Source organism: Bombyx mandarina, chromosome 23 (assembly GCF_030267445.1).
Source record: "Bombyx mandarina strain Sakado chromosome 23, ASM3026744v2".
Classification (NCBI taxonomy): domain Eukaryota; kingdom Metazoa; phylum Arthropoda; class Insecta; order Lepidoptera; family Bombycidae; genus Bombyx; species Bombyx mandarina.
The window spans coordinates 14,079,287-14,092,962 of NC_143229.1; the positions used below are offsets into that span (position 1 = coordinate 14,079,287).

Genomic DNA, 13,676 nt, shown 5'->3' on the forward strand with positions numbered 1-13,676 from the left:
TGTAACCTGCCGAACTGATGGTTAAGTTGAGAACCTTTTCTAGAATAAGTGAAATGTGACAGCATCCTTCGCCAGATGATATCTGTTAGTCTCGATGCGACACCCTGCCTATTTCAGGTGAAATTTCTAGCATACCTTGGCTACATACAAGCCTCGTTTGACAAAATAAATTATATAATGTCCGAAAATACTCAGCAGATGAATACGAGTCCTTGTTTAACTTACCTTCGGGTACAACGTGGATTCAGACAAGTCGTCAAGCTGCAGTGAGCTCAAGAAGAGCTTGAAGATCATCCGGTCGTTGGCTCGGAATACACAGTCGCTGTCGAAGCCAGTCAGTTTGATTTCCAACAACGAGCAGTCCAAGTGGCACAGCTTAATGGATACTGATGTGGCTCTGTTGGAAAAAAAAACACTAAATGATAAATCGTCCATTCTACTTTAATCCTCCTCCTCCGTGCGTCATGTTCCTCAATGCTGAAGGTTGTGACCTTTAAGGAGGACTTTTGTTAGGACTATGTTCTTCCATTGCTTCCTGTCCTCCGCGCAGTGGATAGCGACATTGATGCTGGAGTCCGAAGTTGTCTTAATCTGATCGGACCTGCGCAAAGAACTACGCCCCCTAGGCCTCTTTCCTACCACTTTACCGGTGATGACTAGTCTTTGGAGATCGTCACTTTTTCCTCGCAATATGACCGAAAAACTCGAAAATCCTACGTAGGCAAGTGGTGGAGAACATTGTGGAGACGCCTAGTTCTTCCAGGATTGATGCGTTTTTCCGATGTTCTGTCCAGAGAATCCGTAGCATTTTCCTCCAGCACCACATCTCAAACGCGTCGACCCGACTTTGATCAGGCGTACTTTAATCAGGTAATGCCATTTTAACGTGGTTCCACTTACGTTATAAAAAACAGAGTATATGGTATCAATGGGCAAAGATAATTTAATACTAAACCTGACTGAATAGCTGAACTTAGTGGCTCCAGGTGGCACGGGCGGATCCGTCTCCGAGCTCAGTAGGTACTTCCACAAGGACATTGTTTGCGGAACCATCATCTTCTTCAAGTTTATTGCATGTCTAGTTTGAATTCTGCGGAAGTATTGAGATGAATTGAATATTTTACGTATTTATGTAAAATTTTACTGCATTGGCAGGGCATTACTATATTGGCAGGGCATATTGCGAGCTCATGAGTGGGTACCGTTAACCTGTCTTCTGCTGGAAAGCAATCATACGTTCTGTGTGAAGGATGGCCCAATCGACACGATCTAAAAATTCCCAATACCTACTCGGGGAACCGAAAACTGAATAATTATACCTATATACTTTAAAATGTTTTACATATATAGTTCCTAAAAACCATACAAAGACTAAGATCTATAGGTCTGGTTACATCTGAATGAATGGATAGAATGTGAATGAGAAGCCTTGATGAAAGATATGAAACTACCCGCACTGATTTTACTATGTGTCAATAATTGTATACTCATACGTACTTGTCGTAGATGTAGAGCAGATACTTGGATAAAGTTCGTAGAGCATCAGCGTGCAACAAAAACGAGATCGGTCCAGTATCGGCGACCAGAGCCTGCTCTACTCCGTGGAACTGGGACTTGAACTCTGGACAGTCGGCTCGGACCTAAAGTGAATAAATATATTTAGGAAACTCCAGAAAGACTCCAGTAGAGCTACAAAACATTGAAATGGACAAAACGGACGGATAATAACAATTTTTAATACGCTTTTATTAGCTTCAGACGTATGTATGTTAGTATGTAACGGAATCTTTGAACATGATTTTGACCCCCTTCAAAACGTCGGATTGACTCGCAATTTTTTAGTTGGATTTTCTAAAAAAGCGTATTTTGATAGTTTTTTTAAACTGTTATTTATTTTTCATTTTTTAGTTAAATTTAAATTTTTCCAATATTTTTTTAAATATTGAATTGTCATCGGTCCTTAATAAGTATACCTTTGAATTAAAACATTTGTAAAAAAAAAAAAATGTAAAAAAAGCGTGGGGTGCATGGTATCAGTAGTTGAAGGCGATGCTCGACTCGAGATGGTGGACTCGCAGAAGGAGGCGGCGGAGCGAGAGAGGGAGAGCTCTTCCCTTTCCGCACCGATCCGTCGCCGTCGAGCCGGGGGCCGGAGGCGGGAATACGCCCGTACGTCCCGGCCCCTGTAGGTAGCGGCCTCCCCCCGGTGAAGGTCAAGGGGCGACCTGAGGGGGTGAGGCCGCGCGGCGCGCTACCAGCACTCTAACGCGCTGCCGTGGAGTGAATAGAGCGACCGGTCGACGGTGTATCGCGTCCCGACCCGGCAGGCTGGTTCTGGTCCAGCGGGGTATTCCGGGACACCAGCGGCACCGTCTGGGCGGCCCGACGGGCTGCCGTACCGAGACGGCCGACGTTTCAGAGCCTTCGATTCGCCTCGAAGGGTCCATCGGCTGGGCGTCCTTGGGGTGAGCCGCGCCGTCTGGTTGTAGTGTTGACCGCGGTAGCCCCCCTACCTCATCCGGGTTCTGACCTCGGAGGGGATCGGACGTCGGGTGTAAAAGTGCAGGGGAGTCGTTTAGTGGGTGGGTCCTAAAATCCTTGGGCCTGCGGTCTGCTCACAACACCATGCAGATCGTTGAGTCTCACATACCCCGCGCGCCCCTTTTGCGCGGGGACCTCGTAGGAGGTTCGGCCCTATACCCGAAAAAAAAAAAAAAATGGTATCAGTAGTTATAAATATGTTATGAACAGATATGAGTAGAAGAGTTATTTTGATAATATCCTGAAAAGCACCCCACACTTTTTTACAATAAGAAAATTTTTCTTACACTATTTTTAATTCTAATTTAATAAATTTAATTTTCTATTTTTAGTTGAATTTTCTATAAAAGCGTATTTTGTTAGTTTTTTTAAACTATTATATTTATTTTTGGTATTTTTGGTACTGCCCTAACTTCATCTGAGTATTCGCAAGTCATTTATCGAGTTAAGTACAGACTGTGTCATATACACGATAATGCGTAGTACACAAAACTATCGTTGGTCTTATGTAAAAGTTTCTAATGTTCAACATACGATGACGCGGGCGAATTGTTCCAACAAATATGTATGTACTTATTACGTCACACACAGCGAAAGTCTCGAAGGAGATATTTAATAAGTTTTGAAACTATTGGACAATAGTGAACGCTTCAATCTATATTGAACAACATTGATCTTTACTCGTTGGATACTGTATTTTACAATTAAAGTTTCAAATTCTGAAATATCCAACAATGATATTGGCTACAACCAGGACTCAAAGCTGTAACGACGTGGTATAGTAAGCCAACAACAATACAAGTGCAGTAAAACTACTTAGAATCTAGCCTCTAATGAAAATTTTACCTTTCTGTAAATCAAATTCAAGAGTTCCCCAGAACTGGTGATCAGCTCCAAGTATTGGCCAGTAGCACTGTGATGCTGTTTGTCGGTGAGCAGCATCTGCCCGACAGAGAGCTGGACTGCGGGGCCGTACTGCATCAGAGCCACGTCCAGGCACACCTTGCCGATACTCAGCATCACGTATGGACGCTCGGACTGATCGCTTGACCGAGACAAGTTAATAACTATTTCACCTGATCAGAGAGAAACGAACATCATAAGCCGTATTCTTAAATTCTCACCCCGATTTTTATTTTTAATGAGCTCCCGAAATTTTTGCAACATATTCTAAGGACACGGCTTATTAGATAGCAACTGGTTACTATCCGGAGTAAAGACATGAGTTGCATTGAAACAATGGCTACTATTCACCATTATTACAACAGGTATATCAGTGCCCTTAATCCGTGTGGGCAAAGACATCAATGAAGTACTTTTAAATATCTCCCCATACTTTTTTGTTATTGCCCTTGTAGGCAGACGAGCACACGGCCCACCTGATAGTGAGTGGTTACCGTCGCCCATAGACTTCAGCAATGCCAGGGGCAGAGCCAAGCCGCTGCCTACCGCTTAATACTCTCCACAAGCCTCGTTTGAAGAAGGACATGACATATCGCTCGGGAAACACCGTGGACGGGAGCTCATTCCATATCCGGATGGTACGTGGCAAAAAAGACCTCTGGAAACGCACTGTGGATGACCGCAGTGGCTCCAGGTAGTATGGATGAACTCTACTCCGGTGGCGGGCGGTGCGACGGTAAAAACAAGATGACATACCGTCATCTTGTTTTTACCGACTTACTTGTTTTTACTTACCAATAATAAATCTCATAAGAGTGTTAATGTTATTTGAAGGAGACACATTGTCGTCGAAACCAGGAAGGTCCACGTATCTCGCGAACAGCTCCATATCCTCTTCGCTCTGCTCTGTGGAGCTGAAAAGTGGCTCTGACTCCTGGAAGCCAAGTTTTGCGCTTGCCTTGTCAAAACTCGGATCTGATACCCTAGAAATAAATATTGGGCATAACTATGTGAGTTCCCTTGCTGAGGCCGAAGGCCTATTCTTCGAACCGGAATGAACATATGCTTCATCGCAGATATCGGCAAGTTGATTGGCGACATCTTGGCGTGCGAGCTCAGAATACCACCGTTAATTACAGTATCTTTATTCAATAATTCAGGTTTAACTTTTATTACATTTATTTTATTGCTTAAGTGGATGGGCGAGCTCGCGGTCCACCTGGTGTTTAGTGGTAATCGCAGTCAATAGACATCAGCAACATAAAGGCTACCAACCAACCTGAGATCTCCATCTCTTTGCAACTAAATTTCCATGTAACATACCTATTCCTTCTCAAATAAGCAGCAACAATCTTCTGCCTTAGTTTAACCAGATCACTGTACCCAGGGTCTGCCATAACACGGTCCGACTCCAATATTTCCATTAGTTCAGGATCCACCACATCCTCGGCATAGTCGCCAGAGTCCATGAATGAAACAGGGACTGTGTTAGGCACCGGTATCGGCAGATTATCACAGAAATCCAGCAGGTAGCCAATTATTCGATCGGATAAATTCAATTTGAAACTAGATAGTGATATGTTTAGTTTGTATCTGGAAAGGAAAAAGTAATTGTCCACAAGTAAAAAACTGTGTTGCATCGCTCGTTTAGTAGGTACTATCACATGAATAGAGGTTAAGAAATCAATCACTCAGACAAACAACAAAAAGTCCAAATCCCTGTGGGTCGCGTTGTACTTTCATTTAGTTTACATTTATTTATGTACAGAATACTTCCAACTACTATCTCTTTTGTTCTATTACTCTTGTCAGAGCGGTCGTGGACGTCATTCAGTATCACTGCTGTGGGCAGATGTTATGCGCCTCACGAGCGGTCGCCACTTCTCCCGGTTGAAAAATAAGATATATAATATATATACTTAATATATCTCTACTGTAAGGTCTTCTTATATTTTCTCTATAAACCACAGAGTCGCGGAGCTTATTGCGCTAGCCCCGCGCCGTCTTAGTTACTTCTTAACCCTTTGACTACAGTGTAGGTCACCGGTGCCCTACGCGACGCACTGAAGTAATGATGTCTATTTGTACTACTAAAGGCCTGGATTGCCTAGCTTTGCATTCTTTTGTTTGGTAATTGTTTTTTTAGTCTCTAAGGTCTCTTAAAAGTAGATTCATTCTCAGTATCTTCGGATTCATCGTTCGCAGTCTTAAGGTACTCCGGCGCCTTAGTAAGAAGATCGAAGAGAGAAATCGACATCATTATTTCACGTAGGACACCGTGGCAGTCAAAAGATGAAGTATGCCAACCGGCTTAAAGCGCACCTGATGCCAGGTGATTGCGGGAGCTCACAAATATTATAACGTATATTCAGTTACCCTTGAAACTTCGGGTTTGTATAGTACATATTTACGCAAATAAACTTTTAAGCTGTGAAAGTAATTCATAAGCACGTATTAGACACGTATTTCGTTACAACAATATGGATGGTTGGATCTGTTCACCCGACTGCGTTATCACGTCCTCCTAGGTGCCTTATTATCCTTTAGGCCGCGACCACTTCACGTATTTTATGTTTAGGCCCGGTTTTATGACCAGAAATTTGTCTAACATTAACCCTCTTTCGAAGTTTCAAAGCTCTCATTAGCGTACGACAAAAACTAATTGCTATCAAAACCCCTACCTCGGCAACAACCTGTAGTCCTTCTTGATGCTGTTCGAGAAAACTATTTGCATTTTGATCCTCGGAATCAGATGCAGCTCGGAGTCACCGTGTTTTCTTTGCTCCCTCCACTGATCGTCCCAATCACAAAAGAGGACCTTGATAACATCACAATTTCATATAAATACTAAAAGAATGTATCGCAGAAAAACAATACTTTTAGTGGTATCAAGAGATTTTTTTCTTAAACTTAATGTTCCCTTTCTCCACAGAAATTATCACTAACTCTTGTCATTTTTGATTCCGATAAATCGTATCGTCTGGCTTCGTGAGCAATTATATTTAGACTGCTTCTAGTCTTATAAGTTTTGGTGAAACGTTCATGAATTAAAAATATTGCATATAGGACGATATCTAAATATTTACTGGTGGTAGGACCTCTTGTGAGTCCGCACGGGCAGGTACCGCCACCCTGTCTATTTCTGCCGTGGAGCAGTAATGCGTTTCGGTTTGAAGGGCGGGGTAGCCGTTGGGTACTGTACTTGAGATCTTAGAACTTATATCTCAAGGTGGGTGGCGCATTTACGTTGTAGATTTATATGGGCTCCAGTAACCACTTAACACTAGGTGGGCTGTGAGCTCGTCCATGCATCTAAGCAATAAAAAATAATGTCTGCAATTAGCTAAACTGGCCTTGGACAACCTGCTTTCTGAGCAAATCTAAGATGTTCTCTTGCCCTGTTGAATTCACATGTCTAATAAGCTAACTGCTATGGCTCATTCTACCAACCTGGCACGTGCATTCAGCATGCAGTCTATCATACAGTCGTTCTTCGAGCTCCATGCAGGTGGCATCTTCTAACGTTAAGTTTGAAGGTTGCAAATCTGACTTTATTATTATCCTACTAACGTCCATTATCATCACTCGACCGGACCTGGCAAGAACGATCTCACTATTTGGTACGAACTGGTTAAAAGGAATAGAATAGTTATCGAGTAGAAGTCTCTTACTTATGTATGCATCCATGCTCCGGAAGCACGATACACGGTCCTTTGATGTCCATATTCAAGTGGAATACCTTTCTCCGGCTGACGGCATATGCCAGTACGGACCTGCTAATGACTCCGGCTTCGATGACCGCATGCGAAAACTCCTCCGCCAGCTCATCGGAAGTCATGGAGTGGGTTTGGAAGAAATTTATCAGCTCTGTAAAGGCATGCTGGAAAAATTGTTATATTTTGAATTTAAGAAAAACATGTAGTTCACGCTGACGTGCTCACAAACTTCCAGTTAACCTCAGGTGTGTCGTTGTGAGCTTCAAAATAGCTGCTGAATCTCGAAATATAATCTATCAAGATTCATTTTTAAAACTGTCAATATAATCAGAACTTTTTAAATTTACTATTTATACTAATATTATAAAGCTGAAGAGTTTGTTTGTTTGAACGACCTAATCTCAGGAACTACTTACTAGTCCGATTTGAAAAAATCTTTCAGTGTTAGATAGCCTATTTATTGAGAAAGGCTATAGGCTATATAACATCACGGTAAGGCCAATGCAAGTGGAGCACCAATAAATAATTTTTCAAAATAGGGGTTTAAATAGCTCCTTATATAATTCAAAAATATTTTCACTTTCTACGCAAATGAAGTATGGGTAAAATTTAGCGTTATGCCAAGGTAACTATTCCACGCGGATGGAGTCGCGGGCAAAAGCTAGTTATTATTTATAATTAATTGAACTTTCAGACTTCTGGTGAAGGGCTTTAAGTGGATACCACTAACGTCATGGCTTCTGTGGGCTTCAATAACCTCGGAACATATGGGAAGTGGGCTCTTACACCAGTGCAAAGAAAATATACATTACTAGCGTACCTCAATATACAATAACTCGACCGGTTCTAACAAACAGCACAGCGCATAATCAGCTTCCACATTACTCGGGTTCTTCTCAAAATCAACAGCCAGAAGATTTGTGCCGGTCAGCGCGGTCCCTTTCTCAGCCGTCAGCAGCGGTACTAAATCTCCATCTGATGTTACGCCTTCAATCACCAGGCTTTCAGCACGTGCGGACAGCTGGAAGGTTCATAGCCGATAATAGCAGAAAGCACATAGATATCTTCCAATCTTGTTTATTATCTATGTATAGGACTTTTTTTTAAATTTTCGACAATTTATGATAACGGGACCCTATGCAACAAAACGACTTGTACCAGTCGAGTTTCAGACTCCATTATCCATTATCCTCCATCAGCCTAGCCATGGGGCGTGAAGTCTCCATATCTGGACGTTTACCCTAAACTTCAAACCCAATAGTATATATGCATTTAAGGCCGCACCAGTTCATGCTTCGTTACTTAGTGACCTTTGCTTGTTCGTCCAAAATTTGACATTACACTAAAATGTAGACTGGTGAAACAACATACCTTATACGCTTTAGCCGAAGGTCGAGTTTCTAACGAGGCTAAGAACTGGGTAAGAGTCACAACCAGCACTTCTTTACTTCTGTTCATGAGCGTAAATGAACAATTCGCTAGTGTTAAATTTATTTTGTGTTCTGTAAAGATTGATAAGCAACATCAAGTACAAAGCTGGGATTGCTTAATTTGTTTGGTTTCCATCACGGGTGTTTCATTGACAAAACAATGCTTTCAAAGCTATCCATTATCACAAGAAACACTTAACCGTCAGAAAAGTTTCTAAATGAAGATGAGACATGAGCATTGTGAGTACCTACTAGCTCTCGTTATCTTTTTTGTATGACAGTAAATTAAGCACGCGTTAGGTTTACAATTCAGAAAACAGAAGCACGTCTTCCCTGAGTAAATGGTTGTTTGAAACACTCTCTGGTCCATTAACCACCGATCAATTTGTAAATCCGTTAGTACGTAAAATCAACCAGCGACCACATATCTTATTTAGTATAGCAGTAATACCTACGCGGCATTGCTTGTTGGGTCATATCGTTTGCTTTATCAAAGCTATAAACTATCTCTCTGGGGTTTTAGAACCAAATCCCATCAATCATTTTACGTGGTTGAGCAAGAAACATACTAATGTTCATATTTAATATATATGCCGTGTGTTATGGCTTTAATCAAAGGATATGTATGCTTAGTACGAGTTTTCTAACGTTCTCGGTAGCGTAAAAGTTAACCCAAATTTGTATGCATTTGGAACAGCGCCCCTAGCAACAAACGTAGGCAAACGTTCCAACTCCATACAAATTTAGTTAACTTTTACGCTATTGAGAAAGTTAAAAAACTCGCACTAAGCTCATCGGTCCTCGGCCAGGTTTAGCATAAAATAATTAACATATCTTTCTTCTCTTAAAATTCATATAAATCGTATACTTGCCTATATACTGTTTCGATTTATCTTTACTAGGTGTCCCTTCAACATAACCAATCAGTTCACAGACTTTCTTCTTTTCAGGGCTGGAGAGATGGCTCCAGAGAGTCTTACTCCTCTCTGTTTTGACACATAGTTCCACATGAGCTCTGGATTCTTCTGGCTCGGTATCGGTTGGAGACGAGGGCTTCCACCAATCAAATTCAGTCTCCACTACTTCTATGCGATCTGGTTCTTGTGACAGAAGCTGCGATAAATTGTAATTAAATTCTTAAATCAATAATTATACTATGCCTTGTGCTAAATTCGGTGTTAAATACATTATAAAATGGTATCGGTGACTAAGAACAATTTCGGGAACATTAACTAATATTGAAAAGACAATTGAACGATGTTGGATTAAAATGATTCTTGTTGATATGTCATGTTACAAATACAGATCAGCTAACAGATCAATTAGTGTAAGGGGATTACCTTATCGAACCCTCCTCAATACACGATTTTTTTGGGCTGGAGGGCTGATTTCATTTATGCGGTTTCCGCGCCTAGGGAACGTGCAGGGTATATGGGTCCTGATAGTCCAATGATGTTGGGAGCGGACCACGGGCCCAATGATGTTTTAGGGCTCTACCCACCAAACGACCCCTTGCACTCGCCCGACGTCCGATCTCCGCCTGGGGTTAGAACCCAGGCAGGGTAGAAGGTTTCCCGCCATCAACAAGGCAGACCAAGGACGCCCAACTGACTAGCCATCTAGGCAATCGTCGATGACCAACAACGGCGATCTAGCAGTACGGCGCCGGGAGGGAAGAAGAAGTGGAAGAAGTGCTATTCCTCGCCCGTTCCACTGCCTCTTTCTGCGTAACGGTGTACTCGCAGAAGTCGAACATCACCTGTCAGAGCTCGTCGCTGCCGAGCATGGTAGCTACGACGGTCGGCAGCGATAGGTTAGGTCCTATCTTTACAACGAGGACGCGGCGTTGCTCCGCGAAAATGACCGAGGCCATCTCCTCGAGACACAAATTATCTTAAGACTTTTAACCTGTTTTTTCATTTTTATTAGTTGCGGCACATACCTCAAATTTAGCCTGTTCTCTCGCAATCACAACAGATATAATGGGAAGACTGTCTTCACATTTCTGCAGATCCAACTTCAGTTCGGTATCGTTAGGACTTCTCAAAGTGCTCTTGTACGTTTGTTTGTATATATTATAATTATCGCGGTGTTTCTTTATCGCTCCCCAAGTGTAAGGTCTGACGCGTTGCTCTACTACCACATTGAAAGCGTAACGCCACCACTTTTTAATGTCATTTGAGAGTGGTACACCAGGGTGAAGATGACGATATTTTCTGAAAATTTTGAGTTACTTAGTAACTCATAAATTGATGAGATATCACAAAATCTACAGCTATTTCAGGCTCGATTTTCAATATAAAAGCGCTACTGTCAGAAAGTATTCTATTAACTTCTTTTGTTTAACAATTCAAAGACAGCTAAAGATCTATACAGTAACAGAAAATTATTCAAGATAAGCGTTTGTCCGTTTGCTTGAAAGCTCTGCATCTCGGTAATCTTACCTATTCAATTTGATTCTGGCGAAAGAATCAATCAAATTCTCTATAGATAGATACTGTCGCCGCGACAGTTGTAATGCACTATCCTGCAGTACAGCATCCAGCAAGAGACGTGGAACACGAGCTTCTCCCGACCGGTTAATTAAAACCTTAACTTTACAGGTCACAGGTTTGATTACTGGAACGAATATACCTTATTTATTTTATTTTGATTCCTCTTTTTCAATTAAAGTGACTAAGTAAGTTTACTTACTCCTTTAGTAAGCATTTGTCGCAAAGGCAGCGACTTACCTCACACTGCCGAAATCCACGAGTAACCCTGTTCACTTTTTATCAGATGAGGCAGCTCCTCGTTATCATTCGTAACAGTAAAATACGAGCTGATACCGACTACGTAAAAGTAGTAGCACGCATGAAATGACGACTTATTTACGAAAATGCAAGAAATACTTTATGAGCTCTAAGTAACAAATATCCAAATTTTACATATTACTATCATTTTCTGGCGATTCTGAGAATGTGGTAGTGTCTATGGATCAATTCAACTTTGAAGTCGTCGTGGCCTAAAGGATAAGAAGATGTCCGGAGCATTCATATCGAGCGATGCAACGGTGTTCGAATCTCGCCGGCGGGTACCAATTTTTCTAATGAAATACGTCGTGTACTTAACAAATGTTCAGGATTGACTTCCACGGTGAAGGATTAACATCGTGTAATAAAAACCAAACCCGCAAAACCGTATCGTCTCAGTTTATTATAATCTGAAGTCCTAGTTTGACCATTGGCTACTAAAATCATTATAACTATACTTTCAATTTTCCGTAGTCCTGTAAACGGTATCTACGGATCTGTCTGTCAATTTTGCTGAGATCTATTTAAAAGCTCCCCTAAAATCTACAAAGAACTTACAGAACTCGAAATCTTCCCGATGCATGGAGAATTTGTCAAGACCCGTTATCATGTAGTGCTTCCACGTATAGTACTGGACAGGAGTAATGTTGGCTGTCTCGTTGTCGTCCAGGGTAGTGGCTGTCGGATTCCAGTATAGCGAAAGTGACTCCACGCGCATCATTTGGTAAACTGTTGACGCATTTTGAGCTGTCACAGATGGCTTCCATTTGCTGAGAGTAAAATAATCCTTTAGTTTCTCTATTTGGGAAAACCAATCGAGACTATACTATTTAATATAAATTACGATTTTATATGCTACTAGCTGACCCGGCAGACTTCGTAGTGCCTCAATCGATAAATAAAAGACCTAAACTTTTATATAGAATAAACTTAAAACAAACAAAAGGAATCCGTCCGACGGGGGACACGTCAAAGGGAAAACAAAATTGTTATTTTTATTTAATTCCGAGAATTTTCATATTTTTATACCTTTTAAACCTTCTCTGGACTTCCACAAATAATTCAAGACCAAAATTAGCCAAATCGGTCAAGCCGTTTTCATGTTATGTCGTGACAACGGAAAACGGGTTTCATTTTTATATATATAGATAATATTTATGTAACTATCGATTCCTAAAATTACCTGAAACTAGATAAGGTGAAAAGCAAACATTAAAATGGCCTTATCAATTACGCCTTGATAATGCTTGACCTTAGTTGGAAGAGACCTTAAGACAGACCTTAGTTCTTGGTATTGGTATTGCTATCTCTTAACATAATAAACAATAGTGTAAATAAACTAAAAAAATACTCTTTTATAGAAAAAAATTGAAAAAATTGAAATTCAACTAAAAAATAGAAAATAAATTTTAATAAACTGGAATTAAAAATAGTGCACGAAAAAATGATTTTATTGTAAAAAAAAGCGTGAGGTGCTTTTTCTATTTTTTAGTTGGATTTTCTATTTAAAAAAGCGTATTTTTTTTAGTTTTTTTTTATACTATTATTTATTTTTCATTTTGTAGTTGAATTTAAATTTTTTCAATGTTTTTTAAATATTGAATTGTTATCGGTCCTAAATAAGTATGCCAAATTTCGAGTTAATCCGACGTTTTGAAGGGGGTCAAAATCATGTTCAAAGATTCCGTTACATACTAACATACACACGTCTGAAGCTAATAAAAGCGTATTAAAAAGGCTGCCTAGCTTCCAATTACTAAACACCTTAAAACTCACCTATTTGTTGTTTCTATAGACAAACTCTGGAGACACAGTCCACATGCCAGCGGTCCATCCTTCGAGCTGATCGAGTCCTCATATCTCACGTGTACATTTCTTACATAAATTTGTATGTTATTCACGATAGCAGTGAACAAATGCTCGAAGAAATTCCTGGGGCCTTTCAGAACCTCACTCTCCGCTTCTAAGTCCTGGAGTATTTTTCTTTTTGCGGCTCTTGTAAGCCTTCTTTCTCGTTCAGGGTCGAAGTAGCTGTTGGATATCGCTGGACCTACGAGCAGCAGGACGTCCTCGACGTGGACGACGACAGGCTGAGAGTAAAGCCCAGTCCACGGGATCTGCAGGCTGATGCGACCGATCGTACCAATTTTCACGTCAATCGGGAGATCGAGTTCGTACTATAAGAAGATAGATTAGTAGTCAACATGAAAACTTCTCCTAATCTATCCACACTAACTTCTTTTTTATCTACATTTTTATAACCGAAGTATACATAGCATTATAATATTATCGTT

General features: G+C 40.8%; 1 protein-coding gene across 2 annotated transcripts in view; it reads right to left on the bottom strand.

Annotated features, from left to right (window-relative positions):
- LOC114251946 (intermembrane lipid transfer protein VPS13A) overlaps positions 1-13,676 on the bottom strand; it is a 66,815-nt gene that overhangs the window by 43,527 nt on the left and 9,612 nt on the right. For both annotated transcript variants that reach the window (XM_089737564.1, XM_089737563.1), the window contains exons 3-18: positions 13,159-13,559; positions 11,941-12,152; positions 11,035-11,209; positions 10,533-10,806; positions 9,463-9,703; positions 8,532-8,662; positions 7,981-8,181; positions 7,116-7,324; positions 6,895-7,039; positions 6,126-6,262; positions 4,768-5,037; positions 4,240-4,427; positions 3,388-3,617; positions 1,498-1,640; positions 956-1,090; positions 226-397 (exon numbers count right to left, since the gene is read on the bottom strand). In XM_089737564.1, coding sequence (XP_089593690.1) covers positions 226-397; positions 956-1,090; positions 1,498-1,640; positions 3,388-3,617; positions 4,240-4,427; positions 4,768-5,037; positions 6,126-6,262; positions 6,895-7,039; positions 7,116-7,324; positions 7,981-8,181; positions 8,532-8,662; positions 9,463-9,703; positions 10,533-10,806; positions 11,035-11,209; positions 11,941-12,152; positions 13,159-13,559 — 3,264 coding nt within the window. The remainder of the gene's footprint in view (positions 1-225; positions 398-955; positions 1,091-1,497; positions 1,641-3,387; positions 3,618-4,239; positions 4,428-4,767; positions 5,038-6,125; positions 6,263-6,894; positions 7,040-7,115; positions 7,325-7,980; positions 8,182-8,531; positions 8,663-9,462; positions 9,704-10,532; positions 10,807-11,034; positions 11,210-11,940; positions 12,153-13,158; positions 13,560-13,676) is intronic.